General features: G+C 36.6%; 1 protein-coding gene across 1 annotated transcript; it reads left to right on the top strand.

Moving 5' to 3' along the window:
- The first annotated feature begins 3203 nt into the window (after positions 1-3203).
- On the top strand, positions 3204-23330 carry LOC138711052 (guanine nucleotide-exchange factor SEC12). The gene is made up of 8 exons (XM_069842357.1): positions 3204-3432; positions 3534-3750; positions 5649-5808; positions 9082-9259; positions 13497-13615; positions 16671-16914; positions 18844-19003; positions 22588-23330. The coding sequence occupies exons 1-8, from the start codon at positions 3292-3294 to the stop codon at positions 22671-22673; spliced, it is 1305 nt and encodes a 434-aa protein (XP_069698458.1). The 5' UTR covers positions 3204-3291; the 3' UTR covers positions 22674-23330.
- Positions 23331-26968: the final 3638 nt, after the last annotated feature.

Below are 26968 nucleotides of genomic sequence, written 5' to 3'. Positions count from 1 at the left end.
TGAAACCAGTTGGCTCGGGTTCGATTCCCGGTCGGGGCAAGTTACCTGGTTGAGGTTTTTTCCGGGGTTTTCCCTCAACCCAATACGAGCAAATGGTGGGTAACTTTCGGTGCTGGACCTCGGACTCATTTCACCGGCATTATCACCTTCACTTCATTCAGACGCTAAATAACCTAGATGTTGATACAGCGTCGTAAAACAACCCAATTACAAAAAATCACATCCTCGTACCCTGTGCAATGGAAATATGCTCTTGTTCGATCCCTCCATAAAGTCACTCAGCCTACCAATCCTAGCGACTACAGACCAATAAGTATACTTCCGACATTATCTAAAGTACTAGAAGTATAGTCCACAGGCAACTCACCGACTACCTGGACTCGTATAATCTCCTTGACCCACTCCAGTCCGGCTTCAGACCAAATCATAGCACCTCTACTGCCCTACTTAAGATCACTGAAGATGCTCGTGAAGCTATGGACAGACGCGAAGTGACCGTACTATCACTACTGGACTTTTCTAGAGCATTTGAAACTATCGACATTGATATTCTTATTGCAAAGCTGAAAATGCTGCATTTGTCGGACACGGCAATCATGTGGATGGAGTCTTACCTTCGCGATCGCCATCAATGTGTGTCTCACAATAATCGGTTTCCTTCATGGCGAGACGTGAAGGCAGGAATCCCTCAAGGATCTGTACTAGGGTCTCCATTTTTCGCTATTTACATTAACGACATCTCTACTGCCCTTAAACATTGTCAGCATCATCTCTATGCAGATGATATTCAGATATATATACATTCACGACCAAACTCACTTAATGATAGCCTATCAAAATTAAATCATGATCTTACGTTAATCAGCAGCTGGGCTAGAAAATGCGGGCTAAACCTTAATCCCGGGAAAACGCAAGTAATTGTACTAGGACATCAAAGATTACTATCTTCCATCAGCATTAATACACTTTTGCCAGTGACTTTAAATAATACTATAATACCATTCAGTACTACGGTTAAAAACTTAGGTTTCCATTTCGACTCGAATCTCAGCTGGAATGCACAGGTAAAATATGTCTGTAAGAAAACTTTCTCAATCTTGCATTCACTGAAAAGACTGAAAAATGTCTTTCCTTCTAAACTGAAACAGATCTTGATACAGACCCTGGTAATGCCTTACTTTGACTATTGCGACGTTTTGTATAGTGATCTTAGTGTTGAATTGTCATTGAGGCTTCAGCGTGTTCATAATGCTTGTGTTCGTTTCATTTTTAACAGCCGTCGCTATGATCATGTCTCCGAGTATTTCTTTCAATTATCTTGGCTTCGTTTACGGGAGAGACGTTCAGTTCATTCACTCTGTTTGCTGTATCAGATTTTAAATAATTCCACACCTATTTACCTAGTTCCTCGCTTCACACTTTTAGCATCCCACCACAACCGTGATACACGTTCACAGCATAACCTTGTTCTATCAATTCCATTCCATCAAACATCTCTCTACTCTGCTTCCTTCACAATACACACAGCTCGTTCCGGAATTCCTTGTCACAGGAAATCAGGAGCAGTCGGAGTCTAAAATCTTTTAAGTCCACTCTACTTAGAAATGTTTTTAATGAACAGAACTAGACTCTTGCGGAAGTTTCTAAATAGTCTTAAATGACCAAGTTGTTATTTTTTTCTCCTCTCTCTTCTTCTTCTTTTTTTTCTCTTTTCTTTTTTTTTATTATCTTCATATATTACTTAATCATTTATGTTTGTATGCCATTTAGTACGACTTTGCTAATCAACATTTTATGTCTTGTAACCCAAATGTATTCTCCTATTAGTATATTAACTGTATAATATATCTCAAGTGAATTAATCGTCGAATTTATCTCGGGCATTTTAGGTCTTATAAATTGTGTGTTTATGTGTGTGTGTGTGTGTGTGTGTGTGTGTGTGAGTGTGTATATTCCCCTTATGTTATGTAACTGATTTTGATTATGTGCAATTTTCTACTTTATTTTATATATTATGTAACCGATCTTGACTATTTGTAATTTTATATTATGTAACTGATCTTGACTATTGTAATTTTCTACTATATTTTATGTAATTTCTAAGGTATTTTCTTTTGTGTTGTTTTGTAATCTAATTTTGCATTTCATGTATATTATTGAAACCTGGTTGAGTGGAAGAGAAGGCCTCATGGCCTTAACTCTGCCAGGCAAAATAAACCTACTACTACTACTACTACTACTACTACTACTACATATGTAGTGGCAGGGCATTGGAGACCACTAAAATTAGACAGAAATGGGCAACTGGTACAGTAAACATAACCTATAATTTCAACATATCTAAATATTCGTGCGGTGCAACTGAAAATTATTGAATCGTGCATAAATGAATGCACAAGAATTTCGCAATATTTAATCGAAATAAAGGCAGGTATTACACATACAAACAACGTAATTTTCACACCAAAAATAATATTACATCTTAACTCGCAAGGAATTATGTATGAAGTGTCTCCTAATCATTGTTTTAAATTTTAGTAATGCAATTACACTACATTTTAGAGAAATATATGTTAGTCTTTATGCATTCCAATTAATTTATATGGTTGAAACGCCGCCCTTCGTGATCGGGTTAAGCGAGTCACATGGTCTGCTTTACTGCCTGTATTAGATCACGATGGCAGTGACACAGTAGCCTATAGTACTCACAGCGTTTCAAGCGGCTAGCAACTATCGCGAGAAATGCAAAAAATCACCCCAAGCTTCGTGACTGTATATAGTAGACTGTGGTTATACTACTGTAGTTACGAAAAATTCATTGAACGCACTTATTATTTATCCATAATCAGGCATTACTTACTGTTCATTAAAATTGTTAAGAAAATTTTGTTGCTGAACAGCTCGCCGCCTTTTAGTGAATTGTTAAATATTTTAATGCTCATAGTTAATGTTTCATTTGGATTTATTTATTGCAGCTTGGTAAAACTAGCCATAAGTCTATCAAAAGTCTTAGTTTTGATCTGCTTTACTCATTTTGTATAAGCCCATAAGCTTTGAAAAACAGATGCGAGCACAATCTACATTATGTAAGCGAAATTAACTCATCGGTTCATTCTGTAGTACAAACTTCAATGAACGCTGCGTTGTCGAATTGTTGGCAGCACTGATCTTCTCCACATTCATTTGTTTTATAAAGTACGTGGAGGAAGAGGTACCAACAAAATATCAAATGAAGGTTCTTCTGCTGTAGTGGTGTTAACAGCTTTGTGCTAGGAAGAAATATATAATATTATGGCTCCAACACGTAGACATCAGGAAGGACTGCTGGCGCGGGTTAACTTTCCATTGTATACTTTACAAATGTTAACTAGTCGACATGTGTTGGTTGGTGGTGGAGGAGGTTCTTCAAATACTGGAGTAGCTAATGGATTTGTGAGTTCAAAAGTGATTCGAATTAAATTTCATAATTTGATGTACTGCACGTTCTTAATATTGTAGATAGGTACGGTTTATAAATTATTACGTAATTGCAGGAAATATTTGAGCTGTCACACGACGGAGAGAGGTTTGTTGCAGAAGAAGTTGTGCGTCATGAGACAGGACCGAGTGTAGTGATGAATTGTGCATCTCACAACAATGGTCGTCACACATTCCTTTTAGCTGGACAGGAAAGTCATTGTCAGCTTTACAATGTGAAGATGGAAATTCTCGATCCTGAAAGTGGGGACAATGTCATTAAATCAAACGATGGTAAATTAATTTTTATTTTTTTACATGCTTCATTTTCTCCATCACCCCATCCAACCTGCTCTCAGTTTTCAACAATTCTTCCAGTGTCATTACACATTTTTCATTACTCACTTCCATGTTTGTTTCTTTTGCAGTATTATTTTAATTTATTGTCAGTGTTGGTCATAAAGTCTTGTGTTTATAGTAAGATATAATTTCTTTCGAGATGTCTTGTATGAAGTGTTGATGGTCATGATATGAGGTAATGTTTCTCGAAAAGTTTACGTGGCGTGTAGTAAGTAGACATACTGATTTGTAAAACTTTTTTTTAATACATGCAGGACTTACATTCGTGAAAATGTGGGTTGCAGTTAATCTTAAATGTGAATTTCTTTGAAGCTCTTGCATATTTCTTTACAATTGCGGATGTCTTTACATGGGCACTTGCCTTCTATTCGAGCCTTACGTACCGTAAGGAAAGGTCGAATATCAGTGACATATCTTCTTTTTATATTGCTTGTATTATTTTATTTGTATTTATCTTTGTTTGTTTTTTTTTTTTTGTAATTATATTTCTTTATTCTGTATATTTGAATTTAAATAAATAAAATAAATAAATATTAGGTTTTGTTAGTTCAGGCTTTTGATATGCCTTGCAAACGCCCATTTTGGTGGGTAGATATCCACCTTCCTTTGGTAGCGCAGTTGTGTAGAATTTCTCAGTTCTGTTTGCCGATTCTTTTCATCCCTCTTCTTCCAAATTGTCGGGGCAGTATGAGTTTCTAGGAGGTGTAAGATGTTACTTTCAATGTTTAACAGTTTGATTCAAGTACCTACATAAACTGGTAAATCTTTCTTATGTCCCAGCCACTACAGGAACTTGATAAAATACCTTGAAAATGCCTTGGATTTATAGTATTGATTAGTGGAAATTGATGTGATCACTGGGAGAGCTGTGAGTCCACCCAACCCGCCCTAAATACGTACCTTATATAAAAAAAATCGTCGTGCGTGAACGAAGAATATAGCCATATTTCTTTAATGGAACAGTGGGTTTCAGTGTTGCCAACATAGTAATAATACTACACACCTAACCTAACCTCTCTTATAATACTACACGCCTAATCAAAACTAACCTAACCTGTCACATAACACACAATTAAACCTAACCTAACCTGTCACATAATATTACTCATCTGTAGTAACATTCCTCACATTTTAGTATCGTTTCGTTTTCAAGTATTGTCGGCCCTGCCAATCGTGACGGTTGCTATCTAGTGGAAGTGGATCGTACTAATTGAAAGAAGAATATGGCGACTTTCATAATAATTACATTTTACATGTTTCGTGATATACTAAATGTGTTAATGTAGTAATAATTCTATGTCTTTGGTACAATAAGATTTGAAATGTGTTGTGGTTGTGATAAAAGTATTGAAAATTTGTTTATAGCGCCACATTGGCAGTGACAAAAGTATGCAATATTCGTTCAGTGGCTGGTGGATACTCTAGATTGACCCATAAAGTTATTGATCTCTCTATTGCTTATATTTTTGCCTGAATTGCAAGTACAGATGTTAACTGCATTGCATCACACAATATGTACGATCACTGCTTGCAAGGAAGTATATTTCAGACTTTGTTGCAATGATAGAACGTACTTAACTAAATTATTGTTTTCTTAGTGTTGAACAAGTTGTAACATATCGGTTGTCTTGTAGTAATACATTTCTGAAAGGCACTTAGTCTTCTGCAACAGTTGAATATTAGTGACATCTCGCATCCTTTTTAAAACAAGAGTGTCTATCTGTACAGAAAGGATTAAAAATGTGGCTGTTTCATATACCAGTCCACTGCTGTTCATTGCTTTTAATGATGTTTATCATAACTGTGTAATTTACAAGCCTGTCTGTTTGCAGTGGGGAATGACAGCGGAGTTAGGCAGCGTAGCAAGAAATCTTCAGTATCAGATAGTGAAGACACGCAGGAGGCAAAGGAAAAGGTGGACGGGAACAGCAATTCTTATAAAAGACTAAAATTCCTCATCAAGCCAAGTGATAGCATTCAGACAGACTTCAGGTAAGCTGTGATTGCAAATCTGTTTATTAATTCGTCAGGTGTTTTCTGACATTTGTGTGTGCGAAGCTAGGGTCACAAATGGCACATGGTTCACTGTCTTACTGTGGAAACTCTTAAGCTTATTGCGAAAACTCTTCTCAAGCTGAGCACATTGTTAGATCTTCACAACAATTACACAAAAAATGAAGACATCATCTGTTAAGTAACTTATGAACGTGTTAGTTACAGCAAAATGTCGTTTTAATTCTCCTGTAAGGCCACAAAGCATGATTGCCTTCTGGAACACCTCTTCAGGTTCAACTGTACCACACATATGCCAAGAACCAGATAAATACTCAATCAAGTCCACCTCCTACAGCACAAGAAGCTTCGTACCATCAAACAAACAAGAGGAGATCTAGAGGATTGTACTGGGATGCAAGAGGAACCTGCTTCAGAAAGAATCCTGCTTTTAAGGACTACATTTTTAATGGATTTCCGAATGTACAATGCGTTTTAGCAACATTCTCAATTATTCCAAACATATGTGATCGATTTCTTTACAAGGTCTAGTCTCTTTGACCTCTCCATATTCTCCTTGTCTTCTCCTAATTTTCCTTGTTCTCCCATTCTTCTCCTTGTGTTCTTGTGCTCTTCATAAATTCTAATCTTGTACAGTGAAACCTCTCCTTACGGACACCCCCAAGATACGGACACTCCTCATATACGGACAGATTTTTATGTCCCAACTGAAATAATATAGAAATAATTATAAATTTAACTCTCGTTTACGGACACTCTCAGATACGGACACGGACAGCTGTTTAACAGTCCTAAAGCTTGCTTTACCTCCTGACTGCGGACAGAACTTGGTTTTCAAGACCTAATGTGTTACAAAAATGGAAAATTTAGTTTTGAGAACTGTACAGAAATTCCTTAACATGAAAGAAGATAATAAGGGTCTCGTAGGCTACCACTAGCCCAGCCGGCTACCCCTTGTTAGCTGGAAGAGGATGGATAAACAAAGTCATAAAATTTAACCTGTCTGTTGGGTCCAAGATTTCCGTGATCTTGGAATTGTATTCGACACATGATAGGGTTAGTAGGATTATTCTCTTCACTTCAATCAGTTGTTCTGTTTCGAGAGATATGGCACCTGAACGTAAAGGTTAAGTTGAAAACTGTAAATTATGTTACTGCATAACTGAAGACTTAGAATAAAATTGCATGGCACAGTACTGTATTTTCCTTTTTTTGGGCTTATCTACTGCAGTTCAAAGTTGCAAAGAATTTACTGTAGTACAGTAGGCTGTATTTAGAATTAAACTACAGTAATACATTTCATTTAAAGCGTGAAGAGATACATAATGCATATTATAAATTTACTGTACTGTTAGATTGGGGAGCCTCCCTCCCAATAAAGGACACTTCCCAGATGCAGACAGATAGTTACGTCCCTTCAATGTCCGTAAATGAGAGGTTTCACTGTATTCCCCTTTTTTTCCTTGCAATCCCGTTTTCCTTGTGTTCTCATAGTTCTCCATGCCTTCCCCTTGTTCTCCTTGAGTTCCCCTTGCTCTCTGTCTTCTCTTTGTTCTCCATGTCTTTCCATTCTCCTTGTGTTTATTTTTGTTCTTGTCCCGTCATTCTTCTTGTGTTGCCCTTGTTCTCTTTGTATTTCCCTTATTCTTCTTGTTTCCTCCTCCTTCTGCTTCCCCTATTCTCATTGTATTTCTCTTATTCTCCTTGTATATGCATCAATATCTCGATCGAATAATAAGGCTTGTGGCGAAGTGCATCAACATCGGTTAAAAACGCAGTAATCATAGATTACAAAACGACGGTTAAACAGTAACCGTGGTTAAAATGTAATTTCTGTGCACCATTCATAATCACAGATTACTTAAACATAGTTAGCTGACACTTCATTTAACCAGAGCAAAGTCTATGATGGTACACTGTTTCTACAAAATGACTAAAGGAAAGCATTCATACCACAGCAAAGATAATAGTCAACATCTAAAAATGACTGCGCTCACTCCGTTCTACATCGAAGTGAACAAGTCCTACATCTTCGCGTTGCATTTGTTTGCCTTTGGGCGCTGTTATATTTGCGAGTTGCATTTCTTTGTTTTTCATTGCTGTTAGGTTAAAATCGTCAAAATAGAAAATTGAATTCAAAAATGATTATATCCCAATGTGAGGTTAAGTATTGATAGACTTACTTAATAGATTTAAATATATTGTATAATGAAGAAGGAATATCCATAAAGGAAAAGGATGCAGAAGATTAGTAGAAATGTGTGTACTACCCAAGATCCCATTTACACCAGGTTACTGTTCATTATCCTAAGATCCATCCTTAACCTCTCTTTGTTCAGCCAGTGACAGAGAAAGAGATATTCAAGTATTCCCTCTTAAAATACAGAAAATAACAGTTACATAGAATCTTAACATAAGGAGCTGATCAACAGAAGAAATATGACTGTTTTTGAGTTATTGCAAGTGAGCCATTTGTAGATTTTGATAAATAAAATCCCTCCTGAAATTTTCTGTCACCTAATTCCTCGTAAAGATTCTCTCTTTCCACTAAAGAAACTTCACGCCCACGCTCTATCCAAGTAATTCAAGTACTGTACAATAATAATCGTCTTCGAAGTAAACATCTGTGGCTCTGGCCTCCATTTTGCTTTACTTGCTCTACTAATCACTGGTTATCTCCTTTAACCGCTCGAAAATGGCCGGTTATAGATTACTGTGGTTAACCTCCTATTTAAGTCGTAACCGAGGTCGATCCACTGTAAAAATGCTTAACCAGAGGTTAGATGACAATTTTAACTGGTGGTTACACTAACCGACGTTGATGCACGTGGGCATTGAAATGTTACTGTGAGTTTTCATATGAAAATTGTAACTTTAATAACTAGCCTAGAGTTAAAATACGTTACTCTGATTTTGTGAAAATATAATATTGTGTGTTTGCGAAAGTTTATTGTTATTGTATGGTTTAAAATACTAAATTTCATAGTTATTATGAATACTTAAATATATTATGGTTAAATGGTCTGAGCGTATTTCTTTTGCAATTCTCAGCTCTCTCTTGATGAAAACTCTTTTTAAGAAAAACCCACATTTAATTAAAGAAAACTACTTCCCTAGAGATTCGTTAAGAGGGGTTTTACTGTAGATACATAATTTTCTTGTAAATAATAACTTGTGAAGTGCCGAACATAACTAGACTCACTGGTACGCAGCTGTTTGTGTCGCATAACTGTACTTGCTGCTTTGTTCCAGTCAGGAGGAGCCTCTACAGCGAGTGGTGAGAATCGGACGCTCAGGCAAGCTGATGGCTACCGGGGGCACAGACGGCCATGTTCGACTCTGGCAGTTCCCATCCCTTAAAAAGAAGATTGATATAGCTGCTCATAGTAAAGAAATCGATGACCTGGACATCAGCCCAAATGAAAAATCGGTGAGAAAATTGGAACTGTCTTCTAGAGTTATCCTGTAGTTATGTTTGTGTTTGAGATATTCATAATCATATGTGACCCATTATTATTGTTATTATTAATAATTTATTTTTTGTTACTTCAATATAAAGTAACACCAGGGGCGGCCCGTCCTTATGTGCTACAGCACAATGATAATTTTTGCTCAAATAATGTATTTGCAATACCATAGTATACTTGGCTCGGAAACATGACGGCCTCTGTTCTTGGAATTGGTAATCCCTCATAAACCCCCATCCTCTACTCAACCCCTAGCCGCGTGGCAGGAATACAATAGATCCCAGCATTGCCAAATCTAGTAGTCATTGCCTCTACCTGTTGGGTTTCACCCATTTTCAGTGTCTTTGTCGACGTGTTTTATACCGTTGTGCGCTTCAATATGTCTAATTTATTCCGGCCATGATTATTGAGTGTTGGAGCAGATGATCCGCAGCCAGGCCTCCTGATACACCTGAAGATCCAGGACCATCACGACAAGAACAACAAATAACACCGTCGAAGAAAACAGAATATCTTATTTGCAGAGGACCGTAGCTAAGAAAACAAAGTGTTAAAATTGTGTCTAACGTTAGAAATTCTATCCATAAAGTAATCGAAAGTTCAGGCAGTTTAATAAGTATAAATCTTAACCACTTAACATCGGACGCAACCGGCAGAGTTGGATATATGGGCATAGAAATTAAGAATTACGGTTCACCAACTAAAGAGAAAATAAACAAATTAAAACAGAATTCGGTAAGATAGACGATTTTATACGTGATTTACTTCGCCGAACAGTATGTGAACAGTACGCGAAAGAGATATCGCCAACAGCAACACCGTCCTTAGCAACCTAAATAATGACATTATTCACAGCAGTGCTTAAAAGTTTTCTAACTTACAGCAGTGAATTAAATGTTTTTAAATCACTCTCTACACGACAACCAACATATTAGCAATAGTAAAATGAATATATATGAACTTCTTCGCCAACAACACATTACAAAGAAAAGCCCTACAATTTAAAATTAAATTTACATACCAGTAATGAATAAAATATTGTATAGCACACTAGAGTAAACAGATTTTATGCGTTTGTGGAAATTATCACCCAAGGCGAAGCTGATAAAATCTAACTTTACTCTTTTGTACTATAAATTCTATAACTATTCAATGATCACAGTTTCAGAAAATTTTACCGGCGCAACATTCTTAATTAAGTATAAAATTCTGGAACTTTAATAACATGAGAATTTAACACTTATTATAGAAGTCTGCATTTTTTTGTTTATTTAGGCAAAACATGTTAGTGAAAATATAAATATAAAGTGTTTTTAAAATAAGTTTGTTCATTTTTACACCAATTTTGTTTTAGTAATTATAAATTAAGGTATATTTACAAAGATAATATAGTCTTTCTGAAAATCGCAGTTTCACGGAACACAGTTTGAAAAACGTTCGCAAATCACAATGACTTCAAGAATTGGCAACTCGGCTAAGGGTTTATCCCTTGCGCGTGCCTGCAGTTAACTGGTGAAGGGGATGAGGGAAGGTCGTCATGTTTTCGTGCGAAGTATATTTGATCTGTCATTTGACAATTTCCCGTGGTTATGTTCACGATGCGTTATAGAGTGTTTAGTCTCCACTCTTCGCCCTTTGGTGCCTCAGGCAGTACGTTTTGCTACTCAAAACTCTATATGAGGATGTAGACAATTAATGCGCATGTGCGAAGCTGAAATCACTGCCCTGATTGGCTATTTTTACGCGGGGAAGTGCTGTAGTCAGCTTCAGCACAACACAGCTTGGAGATTGCAAAAGTAACGAAAGAATGTTTGTTTGTGGAAGAACTCGGAACTATGTACAATGTGTTTGGTAATTCAAGTGTCCGACCGCTGCTGCCATCTATCTGGTTTTTGAGGTTCCTCCTGAATCAGCCAGTCCAGAAAATTGAAGCCAAGGAATTATGTGACAGTATAATTCAGGAAACTACTTATCGTTTCAGTCTTTAACCTACCTAGACGCAACAAAATTGTTAAACAGCAAATTTTTTGACAATTTTTCGCATAATTATCCTGAACGCGAACTTGAAGTTGCTGTCAACAGCTATACTGTACTGAACAAAAGAGTGTTAAAGACACAACTTGGAGTTCTATATGGAAGACCCGACTTCCGAAATATAGATGGAGCTGTTCAATTGTTGCAATACATAACATAGCCTCCAACAATTCGCAGGATCCATTCTGTGAAGTAACGAAGTTGTTAAATATTTTGGTTACAACACCAATGACCACTGCTGAGCTAGAAATATGTTTTTCTTTCTTTAAACGCATAAAAACGTTTTTAAGGAACACTATGTCCCAGGATCGCCTCACTGCTCTTGCAATACTGTCAATAGAAAAGAGTATGATGTCCAAGATGGAGGGGTTTAACACCAGGGTAATTGACAAGTTCTGCAGTAGGAAGAAACGTCGTATGGACTTCATATTTCATCACTAGACAAGTCTCAAATTAAGATAAATACATATAAGTGTATACAGTAGGCCGATATAGAGATTGTAGCACACTCATTATTTTGACCACCAGCCGTTACTGAGTAACACCACAGTCTGCTATATACAGTCACGAAGTTTAATACTTCCTAAATATGCAAACGTAAACAGTTGAAATATGCATCCATAGATAGTTGCTTACCACCAGGATCGCTACTATCGCCTCATCACAGACTCTTTCCCTAGCAGACGATAAAATGTATTGTACTTTCGATATCGTGTTCTTTTGAAAAAGTTAGCACCTTCCTTCCACTATTGAAATATGAAATGCATAAGGTTTATATATTATTTTCATAAAATATATATATTATATTCTATAAACTCAACTTCCTGGATCTTTCGGAAGAAGGATAGCTCTAACCCATTTTTCTTACAATTTATAGTACTACAAACGTCTCCTTGTCCCATATTATTATTCAAATTATTGTATTATACCACTCCTATGAAATTAGTGTACGTACGATTGTGTTACTTCGTCTCTTAGGTAGTAGATAAATAGAGTACTCAATTGTAGTATTAAAATACAGACAAATAGAATGTGACGGGTGTCATACATGACATTATGTTTAATTATAATGTATAATTGTGAATATAGGAATATAAGTTAAATATAGTAAACATAACCTATAACATACATATGTAGTGGCAGGGCATTGGAGACCACTAAAATTAGACAGAAGGGGGCAACTGGTACAGTAAACATAACCTATAATTTCAACATATCTAAATATTCGTGTGGTGCAACTGAAAATTATTGAATCGTGCATAAATGAATGTACAAGAATTTCGCAATATTTAATCGAAATAAAGGCAAGTATTACACATACGAACAACGTAATTTTCACACCAAAAATAATATTACACATTAACTCGCAAGGAATTATGTCTGAAGTGTCTCCTAATCATTGTTTTAAATTTTATTAATGCAATTACACTACATTTTAGAGAAATATATGTTACTGTTTATGCATTCCAATTAATTTATATGGTTGAAACGCCGCCCTTCGTGATCGGGTTAAGCGAGTCACATGGCCTGTCTTACGCCTGTATTAGATCACGGTGGCAGTGACACAGTCTATTGTTCCTAGTACTCACAGCGCTCCAAGCGGCTAGCAACTATCGCGAAAAATGCAACTCGTTGGCAAAAAATCACCCCAAGCTTCGTGACTGTATATAGTAGATTGTGGTAACACCTAACACATATTACTGAGATTTTAAAGTTGAAGGGCGGTATCTGCTACTCTTCTGCAAAATCATACCCATATGAGCTTGTTGATTTGTTGTTTTATTTCACCTGTACTCTGTTTTGAATTTGGAAATTTAGAAAATAAAGTGTCACAGCTAGAAGGCACTTTTAACAATCTCCACATTAATTTCTGCTATGTGATATGTTACTTTATTATGAATTCGTTTTTATGTACAGTGGAATAGATTATTTTCTTCACCTGCCATAATTAGGAACGTTAAATCCAGATGTTTGAGGTGGGCAGGGCATGTAGCACATATGGGCGAATCCAGAAATGTGTATAGTGTTAGTTGGAAGACCTGAGGGGAAAAGACCTTTGGGGATGCCGAGACGTAGATGGGAGGATAATATTGAAATGGATTTGAGGGAGGTGGGATATGATGCTAGGGTCTGGATTAATCTTGCACAGTTTGTTTTTTTTTGCAGGTAGTGAGTGTAGCCAAAGATGGCATGGCTGTAATCTGGAGCACGGACTCTGGAAAGAAGGTGCAAGAACTGACGTGGACAGTTCCTGAAGGTTCTAAATACCTTTACAAACGGTGCAGGTAAGTTTGTGTGTTGATCTGTGTTTGTGTCTAATTTGTGTTATGCTCTTTTCATTCTTAACCCATTCCTAAATGGACATAGGTCTATTACAAATTTATTACTTGTGTGATGCTGAAGAAATTTTGAAGAACCACCCCATTCAGTGGCAGGGTTCATTACATGTTATATATCTACAGTACAGAATCCCAGACTTTAAGAATTTTACATATTGTTATTCTTTGCTGGGTTTGGACTTGGAAACTTGGAATTTAGTGAATAATTTAAAGGGAAAAATTGTTCAGGGAACAGGCATTTTTCCCTCGAAATTATTCAAATCAACTTTACAGGGAGTTATACCTGAAAGCTTGATTTGCATAATACACGTCACTGTACGTTACAGAAAACCACAATTTAAGTCACACAGAATTAGTGTGCACTCAATGTTGGTTGCTTGACGTTGTCAGCTCACTTTGAGGTCTGTGGATATAGAGGGAAAAATTGGATCGGTGTCTGGTAGAGTTCCTGGGTAGAGAGTTGGTACATTTAACCAAAGGTCCCAGGTTCGATGCCCGGCCCCGGAACAATTTTTCCCTCGAAATTATTCAAATCAACTTTACAGGGAGTTATACCTGAAAGCTTGATTTGCTTGGAATTTAGTGTTTTTATGCTCGACCATGCCGAAATGTAGTAATTATACACCTGGTAGTAGTCCTTGAATGCACCATATTAAAATACACCTATTCATTATAATTCAGTTGTTTAGCCAATGAAAAATCACCTTTGTACTGATTGTACCATTATAAAATCGCAAGTATCGATTATTCTCGGATATGTAATCGAAAGACAATTAGCAAAAAGTCACGGAGGCTGGAAATCCAATACTGTCGCAGAAGGTTATGTTCTGTTACTATAATAATTAGCGTTAATTGTAAATAATATTCAAATAAATTCAATTCGTCATCTCGTTTTTCAATTCTAAATCAATTTCCAGGTTATATCAAGCCTAATCTTCATGTTATTCTCTACATTATATCAAGGTCAATGACATTCGTGTTTCGGAAAAAATCAATACTTTCGCGTCTGCACACATCTTACAATTCAGGTCAGTTCACTCCCCAGTCACATAAGAATAAAATGAATACTTATGAATAATTTCAAGTTAGAAATATGGTCGAGCATAAAAAGTCGTATGAAACTTGCCTATAATGGTAATTAAGACGCTTGTATGAAAATTATGACACTCGCTTGCGCTCGTGTCATAAACAAACATACTCGCATCTTAATTACTACCATTATAGGCTCGTTGCATAATGTACTATTAGTGGTATCTGTGGAGGGCGAAGCGCAGTACTGAACCATTTCAGTTGCTGGTTGAAAGAGGATTTCGTGTTTTCTTAACTGCCCAGATAGCTCCTGTAAAATTGAGAATCACGTCTATCCTGGTGTGACACTGACCACATCACATCTGTCTAGTGCCAAAGCACGGGATTTCTACCTCCCTGCCTTACTTGTAATTCAGTGGCAAGTGTGCAGACACCTTTACCTTTGCAACAGTAGCAATCAATGCACCCCAACCTCTCACATAGCCAGACTTATCATCACTTCCCTCCTCCTTAGTCTGGGAAGATTGACATGTCTGGTTTGCCTGGCATCCAACGTTCAGGATGCACTCAGACAGTGGCCAGCATGTCCGCCCCAATCTCTCACATAGTCATGTCACTAACCCTTCCTAAGTCTGGTTATAAATACTATCCTAAGATAGTTCCCCCTAGGATTAATGCTGTTGTTTTATTTTAGTAAAGAAACATATTTATCAGAGTCAATATAAATGAGCCAATAGAGTTGGGCTCATGAATTGAGACCACTCATCCTGCATGTGATTTTTCCCTGATTTCCTAAGACATTAAGGAAAATGTTGCGATGAGCTCTAAAAGAAATAGGCAATGGACTTATTTGCTCTCCCATGCTTTCTTTTGAGTCGACCTGGTTGGCGAGTTGGTATAGCTCTGGTCTTCTATGCCCAAGGTTGCGGGTTCGATCCCGGGCCAGGTCGATGGCATTTAAGTGTGCTTAAATGCGACAGGCTCATATCAGATTTACTGGCATGTAACAGAACTCCTGCGGGACAAAATTCCAGCACATCCGGCGACGCTGATATAACCTCTGCAGTTGCGAGCGTCGTTAAATAAAACATAATATTTAATATTTCTTTCTTTTGGATTTTCAAATTGTGGTGTAGAATTAGGGGTAAGTTCATAGAAATGATGTAAACTACGATGTCATCTCCTTCTTACATGGTTTTATATAGGGAAGTCAAGGGACTGGATTGAAAGAGCATATAATGCGGGATAGCATAACAAATCAGCATGTAATATCAGGGTTTCACTGTATTGAATTGAAATCCAATTTTATTAAACTTTAAAAAATTGTTGTTGTTGTTTTCTAATGTCAGGCGTTTGACAATAAAGTCATTTGACCTCTTGCACTCCAATATTTTTCAAAGATATTATCATGGTCAGCCACTGAAGCACAGATTTTGAGGTGTTCCGAATCCATTTCTTGGTTTGAGTTGCATAATGGGCAGTTAGGGGACTGATATATTCCAATTCTATGCAGGTGTTCGGCCAAACAATCGTGGCCTGTTGCCAATCTAAATGCAGCTACAGACGATTTTCGTGGTAAATCGGGAATTAACTGTGGATTATGATGCAGAGAGTTCCATTTTTTCCCTTGAGATTGTGTTATAAAATTTTATTTGTTGAAGTCTAAGTATGTAGATTTAATAAATCTTTTCACAGAGTAATACGTAGATTTAGTAACAGGTCTGTAAGTAGCAGTGCTGCCCTTCTTTGCTAAAGCATCTGCATTCTCGTTTCCCAGGATTCCACAGTGGGATGGTATCCATTGGAATACAATTCTTATTTTGGTGTGGAATGGCTGATAAAAGACAGCAGTGTTCACATCCACAGCCGTCACACTCCACATGACGACTTATGAGTATCAGCCAGAAGGAAGAAGACGACGAAGACCTGGGAAATACTGGAATGACTATATATTTGCAATTCTTTTTAACAGATTTGGCATGGTGGAAGGGGATGTGAACAAGAACAGATTGTTTGTGCTGACGAATCCTGTGGGCAGGCCAGGCAAACTAAAGGCCTTCCTGCAGCTATGGCTTCCTGAAGACGGGTCCCTCAAGAAGGCGGTGCCCTGCAACGAGAGTCTGTCTGCCCTGGCGGTGTCAGACGACGGAAGATTCGTGGCAGTGGGCACCATGTTCAGCGGCAGTGTGTCGGTCTACATAGCCTTCAGTTTACAGGTACGTCTGCAGCAGGGAACACGCAGAATTTGATCTTCCATCAAAAGAGATTTCTTCTAACAGAAAATATGATTTACTCTTATAATATACACCAAAAAATGAAGTTTTTTTTTCTTCTTAAAATTCAAAACAAATCTTGGGAGAAGTGGGAATCGAAAATGTCACGTAACTCAAGAACGCAATTCCAATGTTGTGACATCACATTAAAAATATAAAGTTTGCTGTCACACCCTGTATGTCTGAATAACTAACTTTTTTCGAACACTGGTATCATAATATTCTATGGTTTATTTTCAACAGCTTTTGTATAAAACATTTTTTTGTAAAATTAAAATTTAAGAAGTTATGAGTAATATTCCATACTTAATGAACACACTGTATAATGAGCTGTTGCATTGAAGCCAAGAATGAAACATGTGACAGAAAGGAGATGCTTGTTTATATACCATTTAGTTTTTTTTTTTCTGTAAACTTCCTTATAAAAGCAAAAAAGTTGTGAAAGCTGAATAAATTGTCACCTATTCTTATGAATGAAGTCTTCCCTAACCTACCTAATGTGGCCTAGGTGGGCATACACAAATTCTTAATTTCTGATATTTTTGTTGTAGTTAGTAACATTCTTTTTAACCTAAATAATTGCTCTGTCATAATTTTAAAGCTCAGCGATATGAATATTACTTACACTTTTGTATAGGGCAATCGGTCAATCTTCTTAATGTATCCAGCTGTTTGCTGACAACATAAAGTCCACTATAGTCCACTGTAGTCTATTCAGTTGTTGTTTTTCACGAGAAATGAGGAGTATTTTGATCGGTGTTCATTATAGATGCCTGTTGCTAGTAGCCAGAGGCGGGGTGTAGTAAATATATACTGCAGGGCTGTGTCTTCTGCAACTGGTACTGATGATTTTAATTTACTTCTTTTGTGGTTTATGGATGGACAGTATAGAAGAATGTGTTCCAGATTTTCATCATGATTATTACACCACAGACAAGTAGGATTATCAGAAAGGTGAAATCGGTGTAGGTACAATTGAGTGACAATGTGACCTGTTCTGGCTCTTGTTAAAAATGTTTGAACATGTCTGGGCAAGTTTTTGTACATTTCCAGGTCATTTGGTTTCTTTTGTACAGACTGTAAATTTTTTCCTTTGTCAGAAGAGAGCCAATTGTTGATCCATAGGTTTGTAAAATGAGACTTTACTGAAGCAAAAGCACTGGATAGATAAATCGCTTGAAGAGGTCTTGGTTGCAAATATGTTGCCTGTTTTGCAATATTATCGACTTTCTCGTTTCCAGTTATACCACAATGACTAGGTATCCATTGAAATGTTATTTCCTTTTGGAGTTCTTTTAGTTTACTTAGTTGTTTCTGAATTGTAATAATTCTATGTGCGTATAGGTTTGGTATATATTTAATTGGAGTCGGTAAGTATTCAAATAGATTTTTCAGAAATTTGAGTAACACACTGAAGAGCAGCATCAATAGCTAGCAATTCAGTGTCAAGACTGGAGGAGGATGAACATGATATGAAGTAATTTTCTTGATATTTTGGAATATAATACCCTGCTCCTGATGTCCCATTATCAGGATTTAGAGCTTCATCTGTATAAATTTGAAGGTGATTCTTATATGTACTGCAGAGTTTGTTAAATCTTACATGGATTGTAAACACAGCTGTAGTAAATGGAAGATAAGATATGTTGTGAAATAGCTCTGTATTATCTAATGTAGAATCAAAACAACTTTGTTTGGATAAAACTTCATCTTTTCGTTATAATGTACTCTTCAAAATAAAGTATAAATATTATTTTCTGATAACATTATACTTAGATTTCACTATACTAGTAATTTTTAATATGTTGTTCAGCAGGAAGTGACTTTCCTTTCTTTGGAATTAGTTGTTTATAAGTGATGTGTTGTTCACAGAGAGCCCTGCACGTGCAGGATGCCCACAGCATGTTCGTGACAGGCCTGGAGTTCCTGCCAGTAGCTTCAGGGGGCCCACCCATCACCAGCTCCGCCGAAGCTGCCGTTGTTAGCATCTCTGTTGATAATCGTGTCTGTGTACACAGTCTTGCCTTCCGAAGTGAGTACACATTTATCATCGCCTGATATATTATGTGTAGCTACGCTGTGTTAAACATTGCTGTATCATAGGTTACACTTTTTTCTGTCGTCAATGAAGTCAGTATTTGGCTTCGAAACTTTAGATATTTCTGCATCTGTGTCGTAGTAGAAATATATAGAAGTTTCATACAAGTGATGTCTACTTTCACATCAGTTGAATTTAACTGAATTTAGGTAATATTTTTTCTAAATCATATCCTGCAGTAAAAGGGTAAGTCACAATTAAAGAGCAGTGGATTGTCAAGTGAATTTTAACATAACTTCTTTTGTAAAGGAAGGAGAGGCAGGGATCCATATTGTAATCATAGTTTCCACTGCTTTCTAATATAGTCAACTGCGATCATGAAATTATGCTAATAAGATGAAACCACGAGTGCAATTTAATAAGATTATTCAACGCGTAAAATTAAATAACTTGCAAAACCAAATTAGGCACAGATGCATTATAGGGGCCAATCTTCTTATTGGTTGAATGGTATGAATGCTACTATCGATATGTATTGTTGTTTTAATCGACATAAAATATATTGCCAACTTCTAAATTAACAGTCGGTTTTATTTTGTTGACTTGTAGCCTACTTTGCTGGGAGACATCGTTAGATATAGGCCACTCTTGCACTAAACCTGGAGTAATTTAAGATTATTAATCAAATAAATGATTCTACTTACTGTTTTTATATGCTCACCTGTATGTAATTTCTATTTTATACATATTTCATTGTTATTTTCCATCCGAAGATCATTAAGAACGATGAATATTACTTAATATCTCCTATCTTTCTTCAAATAGTGTTTATATGCCATGTTAAATTTCATTTGTTTTCATAAGTTAACAATGCTGCACATTGGGAGCAACATATAAGAAATTATTTTCCTACACAATCCACGCTATATTCACGTTGTTTTGAAATGATTAATCGAAGATGGTTGTATGTAATTTCTATTCCATACTTTTTTCTATCCCACGATCATTAAGAATGGTGAATATTATTCATGCTTGTTTCCTGTATTTCTTAAAATAATGTTATGTGGCATGTTAGTTTTTATTTATCGTTATTTACGTAAAAATGATGCCCCAAAAATAATAATAATTTCGTACACACTCCACATCCTATATATTCACATTTGTTTTTCAGTGATTTATTAAAGAATGTACTGGTATTTAAAAGACTAATAATTTAAAAACATGTTACATAAATCATCCTTGTGCCAAAAGAGAATGCTCCGTGGATCAAATTATCGTATTTTGCAGTGGTCGTTAGTACTCGCTGAAATGGGTAATAATATAATATAATTATGTTGTATGTAGGAAGCGGGGTATTGGGGCTGCAAGCCCCGACGATGATCTGAGGTGTAGCACATGATGTAAAAAACGGGGTATCGGGGCTGCAAGCCCCGATGATGATCCGACGCGTAGCACATGATGCAAAAAGTGGGGTATCAGGGCTGCAAGCCCCGATGATGATCCGACGTGTAGCACATGATGTAAAAAAAGCGGGGTGTCGGGCACTGAAAATAAAACAAATATTTGAGGTTATAACATTTTATTTTGAACTAGGCACTTTATCTAGTGAATTATTCACAAGATGAGAACTCTTGTGATATTTGAATGAATATTAATAAATAATTTATAACAGACAGAAACAGATTATATTATAAATTAAGATATTTAATACTTACATTTGCTAGCACGGCCATCATGCAATATCACGGCCTGCTGTATTGTTAAGGAAACAATCAAAATATTTAACATCTGAACATCACATGCGACAAGATATGAAACAAATGCACATCAGGTGTGACAAGATTACAGTTGGTTTTGATTGGTTAAAAATTAGTGGATTCTTACACTCCATTGGTGCATCAGTACATGAGCAAAATAGTCCATGCCCCTGCCTTCAGTTAATTGACTTTTAATATCATTTTTTTTAACTTTTGGAGCATTTTATTGGACATTTTTCAGCTATTTTTAGGTCATGAACACCTGCCCTCTATTTATAATGCTTTGAAGTTTGAAGTAGCTTTTGAATTTCCCTATATATATTGTGAGATGATATACGTGGTACAGTCATTAAGTTCTAATACTGAGCGCATAGTGGCATTGTGGTGCACTATAGCGTATAGGTGGCGCCATGGTATGATACCTTGTCAGTTAGTCTCTCGATCCAACAAGAGACAGTTGAGTGCATGCACTGTAAACAGAACTACGGTCTTTGTTGTGACGGTGATTTGAATGAGCACGTCGGAACCCGAGATGTCACAGTTTGAGCAACGGGCAAACATCAAGTTCTGCCAGAAATTAGGCAAAACTGCTGCGGAAACGTTTCAAATGATGCAGCAAGTTTACGGTGAGGACGCAGTGAGTCGCAGTGTTGTGTGTAGGTGGCACTGACGTTTTTTTGCAAAGAAGAGACAGTTTGGAAGATGATGTGCTTACTGGTCGGCCACAGACAATTCGAACTGAATGCAAGATCCAAGAAGTTGCAACGTTGGTGCGTGCTAACCGCTCCCAATCGGTAGACGATATCGCAGCAACAGTAGGGGTCAGCCATGGTACTTGCTACAAAATTCTGTCTGATGACCTGAACATATCTCGTGTTACCCAGCACAGTGTGCCACGAATCCTGTCGCAAGACCAATGTGATGATCGCATGACAATTTGTGGTGACCTCATCAGTAGTGCTGACGATGATCCGACGTTTCTCAACCGGATAGTAACTGGAGACGAAACTTGGTGTTTCCTTTACGATCCGCAACTGAAACGACAATCTGCCACCTGGAAAACGCCGTTATCACCGCGACAGAAAAAACCGCGACAAGACAAGTCAAAAGGCAAGGTGATGCTTGAACTGTTTTTGATTCAAATGGAATTGTTCACATGGAATTCATCCCGGAAGGTACAACTGTGAACAAAACCCGCTACAAAGAAATCCTTGGCCGTTTACGAGATTCAATTCGCCGTAAGCGACCTGAGCTATGGCGTACAAAGAATTGGCTGTTGCTACATGACAACGCCCCTGCACATCGCTCTGTCCTTGTCCAAGAGGAACTTGCAAGACAACAGGTGACAGTTCTTCCACACCCTCCGTACTCACCTGATCTCGCACCATGCGATTTTTTTCTCTTTCCTCGCATGAAAGGAACTCTACGTGGGCATAGATTTCATTCTTCCGAAGAGGTCATGACTGCCACAAGAGAAGCCATACGGGACCTTCCTGCCAACATCTTTCAACGGTGCTTCCAGCAGCTATACCAACATTGGCAAACGTGCATATCGGCCAACGGAGACTATTTTGAGGGAGGATGTGGTTCTGTTTAAATGTACGCCGTGTTATGCGGCATCTTGTGATACATCCAGATTCTTGTGGGAGCCTACCCTCCAGGCGTCAAGTCTTAGAACTTAATGACTGTACCACGTATTTTTTATTAAAAGGTTCAACTTTCTAGGAAAAACAATACCTGTGTGTGTTTCCATTGTGAGGGATATGTACTGTGTGCTGTCTCCAAAAAACGGAAGTTGCCTGCAGTTGGTTGTGATTCTAGGTACACTGCCGTTCTGGCTGGTGATCATCCTGATCATAGTGACGTTGTTCTGTGCATTCCTGCTGTGCAGTGTGCTGGGGATATGACGATACAGAAGTTAGCAATCGAATTGAGTGGTTGCTGCTCAGCACTGACTCCAGCCAGTATCCAGTGGATATATTCCGTTCTTCGTCTTTTTATTGTGTTGATCTCTTGTGCTCACACCATTTTTATGTTTTTTCACTGTGATGTACTTACGAGGATTCTTCTTTACCTTCGCCATGCATGGCAGTTGAAGCATATCTTCCCATGCAGCTCAGTTCCTTACAGGTTACTGTTCAGTTCTACATTAGTCCGTATGTCGAAGAGTGTGATTATTGTCAAGGAGGATCTTGTGTCCGACATTTCAGGGAACAAGATGCGACTCATATCCAGGTGTAGAGTCATTCATCATAAAATAGGTTTTTCCATATTTCTAAAGTCAAAAACATGTTTTCATGTAGTCTTTTACTATCTTCATTTGATTGGTATTCCCTGAAGATGAAGAGAATTTACTTGAAATATTGGTAAAAGTACCATCTTTAATACGGTAGTCCAACAAGAAGCCTCCTTTCAGGACATTGCTGTGATTTCATTTTCAGGAAACAAAATGTAGTCCATGTACATATCTGGAGTCATTATCATATTATAGACCCAGTAAAGCAGCTTCTAAGATCTTTATTTATGCTCGACCATGCCGAAATGTAGTAATTATACACCTTGTAACAGTCCTTTAATGCATGTCATTAAAGTACACCTACTTATTAAAGTACAGGTGTTCAGCCAATGACAACTCAGCTTACGGGTGTTCAGCCAATGACAAGTCAGCTTTGTACCGTTATAAAACCGCAAGTATCGATTATTCTCGGATATGCAATTGAAAGAGAATTAGCGAAAAGTCACGGAGACTGGAAATCCAATACTGTCGCAGAAGGTTATGTTCTGTTACTATAATAATTAGCGTTAATTGTAAATAATATTCAAATAAATTCAATTTGTCATCTCGTTTTTCAATGTCGAATTCAATAATCAAGGTTATATCAAGTTTAACGGGATTACATCAAGGTCAATAACATTATTGTTCCTCGGAAAAAATCAATACTTTCGCGTCTGCGCACATCTCACAATTCACGACCTAGAACAAGGTTACTTCCGATCTTGTCAGATACAAATAAAATGTATACATCTGAATAATTTCAAGTTAGAAATATGGTCGAGCATAAAAAGTCGTATGAAACTTGCCTATAATGGTAATTAAGAAGCTCGTATGAATATTATGAAACTCGCGCTCGTTTCATAAACATCCATACTTGCGTCTTAATTACTATCATTATAGGGTCGTTGCATAATGTACTATTATTATCTTATTATCTCTTTATCATAGGGTCAAATGTCTTGTTTTTATTCGCCAGTTATCCTTGAACATGATGAAAGTTTTCTTGAAATGTTGGATACATCATCATCAACTTTGACATGGTGCATATACTCAAAACTCTGTACCATAGAAGCCTTCAGTATGGGGAAGTATGTTACAGTGTGTTTGACACGGTCGTATTCTTAATTTGTTCTTATGGAAATATAGTTACACAGCAACTGGCGAAGTAGTGCTGTCATTTCGTGTTTGAGGACAAATAGGAATCTGTTTGTATTCAGAGAGAAATTGTTAATTGCTAATGTAATTAGCCAACGTTTCCAAAGACCTGTGGTCTTGATATTTTTATAAAAAAAACGTAAAACAGTTGAGGTTTTACTTACTTTTACTACTGTAAGTAATTTATTTCTTTAAATATGGTGCTTATGTAATATTGTATCCTAGAATAGAGATTTTAAACGTGAAGATATTTTTCCTTGCCCTTTCTCCCAATACTCATTTTGAAAAATTTGAGTACAGAAGTGGTGCAGTATCATATTAACCCTTTGCCAGCAGAGGACTTTCAAACTCAGTACATGAAAAATTCAATACGTTCATAAAATGATCAAAATAACTCTCTATCAGCAAATTATTTGCTTCATATTATTACTAAGTTGCTCAGAAAAGTTAAGTATGTACAACATACTCATTTTTATTTACAGTGTCCTTAATTTAATGATGTGTAATACGATTCTTTTATGTGATAAGGCACACGCACAATCCCAAATCAGAGGTTTTATACAAGAATCCCATCTCCTTTTTGTCATTAAAAATGTTCGAACTGCCAATGAAACAACAAACTCGACATTCAGCTGTTTCCCTGTGTGTATGGTAACCAACAGAATAAACACGACATTCAGCTGTTTCCCTGTGTATATGGTAACCAACAGAATAAACACGACATTCAGCTGTTTCCCTGTGTGTATGGTAACCAACAGAATAAACACGACATTCAGCTGTTTCCCTGTGTATATGGTAACCAACAGAATAAACACGACATTCAGCTGTTTCCCTGTGTATATGGTAACCAACAGAATAAACACGACATTCAGCTGTTTTCTTGTGTATGTGACAACCATCTGTCAGACGCCATGATGCAGACCAATTTCAAGTGTACATGTAAAGATTTCACAAATCGAAGATATGATTTATGCTTACCAATCAAATTAAATCGATCATTTTGTATATTGGTCGAAAGCTTATACAGTAAATGACGGACTTCGAACATTCCAGTTCTTCAGGCCCACCGTAAATCTTACTGTTCTACATTTCATTTAAACTAGTCTTTTAATGTCACCTAATAACCAACAACTATTATTCTCTGCCTAACCTAAGATAATGTCTGCTCGTGTATTAACTCATATTAACATTTCCTGAGAGTTAAGTACAAATATCACAGTCTTATCGTTACTCAACAAAGCTTATACAGTAAAACTTCATTTATACGTTTTAAGGAGAAGGGCCTATTGGATTGCTCAAATGTGTGTCAAAATGAACTTCTTTTCTAATTTTTAGCCTAAAAATATTTCATAGTTATTGACTTCATTTGAGCGAAATTTCGAGGTTCTTAGGAAGAAAATAATTGCTTCTTTGCAATTTTTAAATAGCCGCTGCGCTCCAGTTCCTTTACTCTATGCTCAAACTTCTCTGTTGAATATCCGGAGTTTGCTTATTTTACATTTTTCAACATTTAATATGTAATATCTCGGACAATAACAGAGATAATCGAATAAAATTTTCAGGGCGTATTCTCACATTACACATGAATAATTCTGTAAGAGGAAATTGTCAAATTGCAAATTAAAGAATACGTTAAAAATAGACTTTCTTTCTGTTCGTAAAAATGCAAAATAAAAATATAAAAATTAGAATTTTTAAAAATCATCAAACAAAATTGATTAGTAGTCTTTTAGCATTCATTTAAGACAAGATTTGTGATTCTGTGATACTCTTGAGAGCAGATATATCATTTTCATGATAATATCGCATTTTTATGCATGTAACTGTATCATAAAGGGCAGAAGTGAAAATGTTGTATTTAAAAGTCTTTATACATTGATATGAAACTATGTTAGGGAAATAGAGACTCTACTTAAAATAATATGTGAAAAGAGATTTCCTGTAGGTCCTTCTCCTTAATGGAGGTATGAAGAAAAAACGCTTAAGTGAGAAACACGTATAACTGAAATGACATTTAATAACATCTGAAGATTATACGGCGAAAACTAGTTACGTCAGTTTTCATGAAATGCATTTGGAACTTGGTAGTTAAGCCAACTTTCAGTTTATAATACAAGTCTCAAACTTATAACACATATTCTTGAAGAATATGAGACTATTTGTAGGAAATCTTAGCTCCTTTGATCCAAAACTGACTAATATATAACATTCCAAACTCCAATTCAGAAAATTTTACGAAATTAACATACCTTATTCTTCCTGTATGATCTTCATTTAATAACATGTGATTCTTTTACAAAATGTCAGTTCTTTTGGACTGCTTGTTTCTAAGGAATAAAGCACAGTATGAAATTGTGGCAACTGTCCCGTAATTTGTTCAGTTATCATGATCATTTCATTGCTTCTAAAGCAGTAACAGCATCTTAAAGGACTCATGATTGGTGGAGAAAAGCATGGACAGCTTCCAGTTTCTGCGAATTTCAAAATGGGCCCCATCTTAACAATGAACATGTGCAGTATTTTCTCATTTTTACATTTTCACGGCAAACCTAATTTCGAGCAAAATTTATTTAGAATGTATAAATGTCTTTTCGTATATCCCAGGGTTTAAAATGCTATCATGTAACTGTAAAGAACCTACAAACAAAAAACTTATAATCGGAAAGAGTGAAGGCTGTGGATCGGTGAAAATAATGAAGAAAAAAATTAACATTAATAAATGTAAGTAATTGATTAACTAGCGGACTTACTCGTGTTAATTATGTAAGTCTG

Source organism: Periplaneta americana, chromosome 12 (assembly GCF_040183065.1).
Source record: "Periplaneta americana isolate PAMFEO1 chromosome 12, P.americana_PAMFEO1_priV1, whole genome shotgun sequence".
Taxonomy (NCBI): domain Eukaryota; kingdom Metazoa; phylum Arthropoda; class Insecta; order Blattodea; family Blattidae; genus Periplaneta; species Periplaneta americana.
The sequence above is the reverse complement of the archived record's forward strand: the minus strand, read 5'-3'. Positions and strand labels throughout refer to the sequence as shown.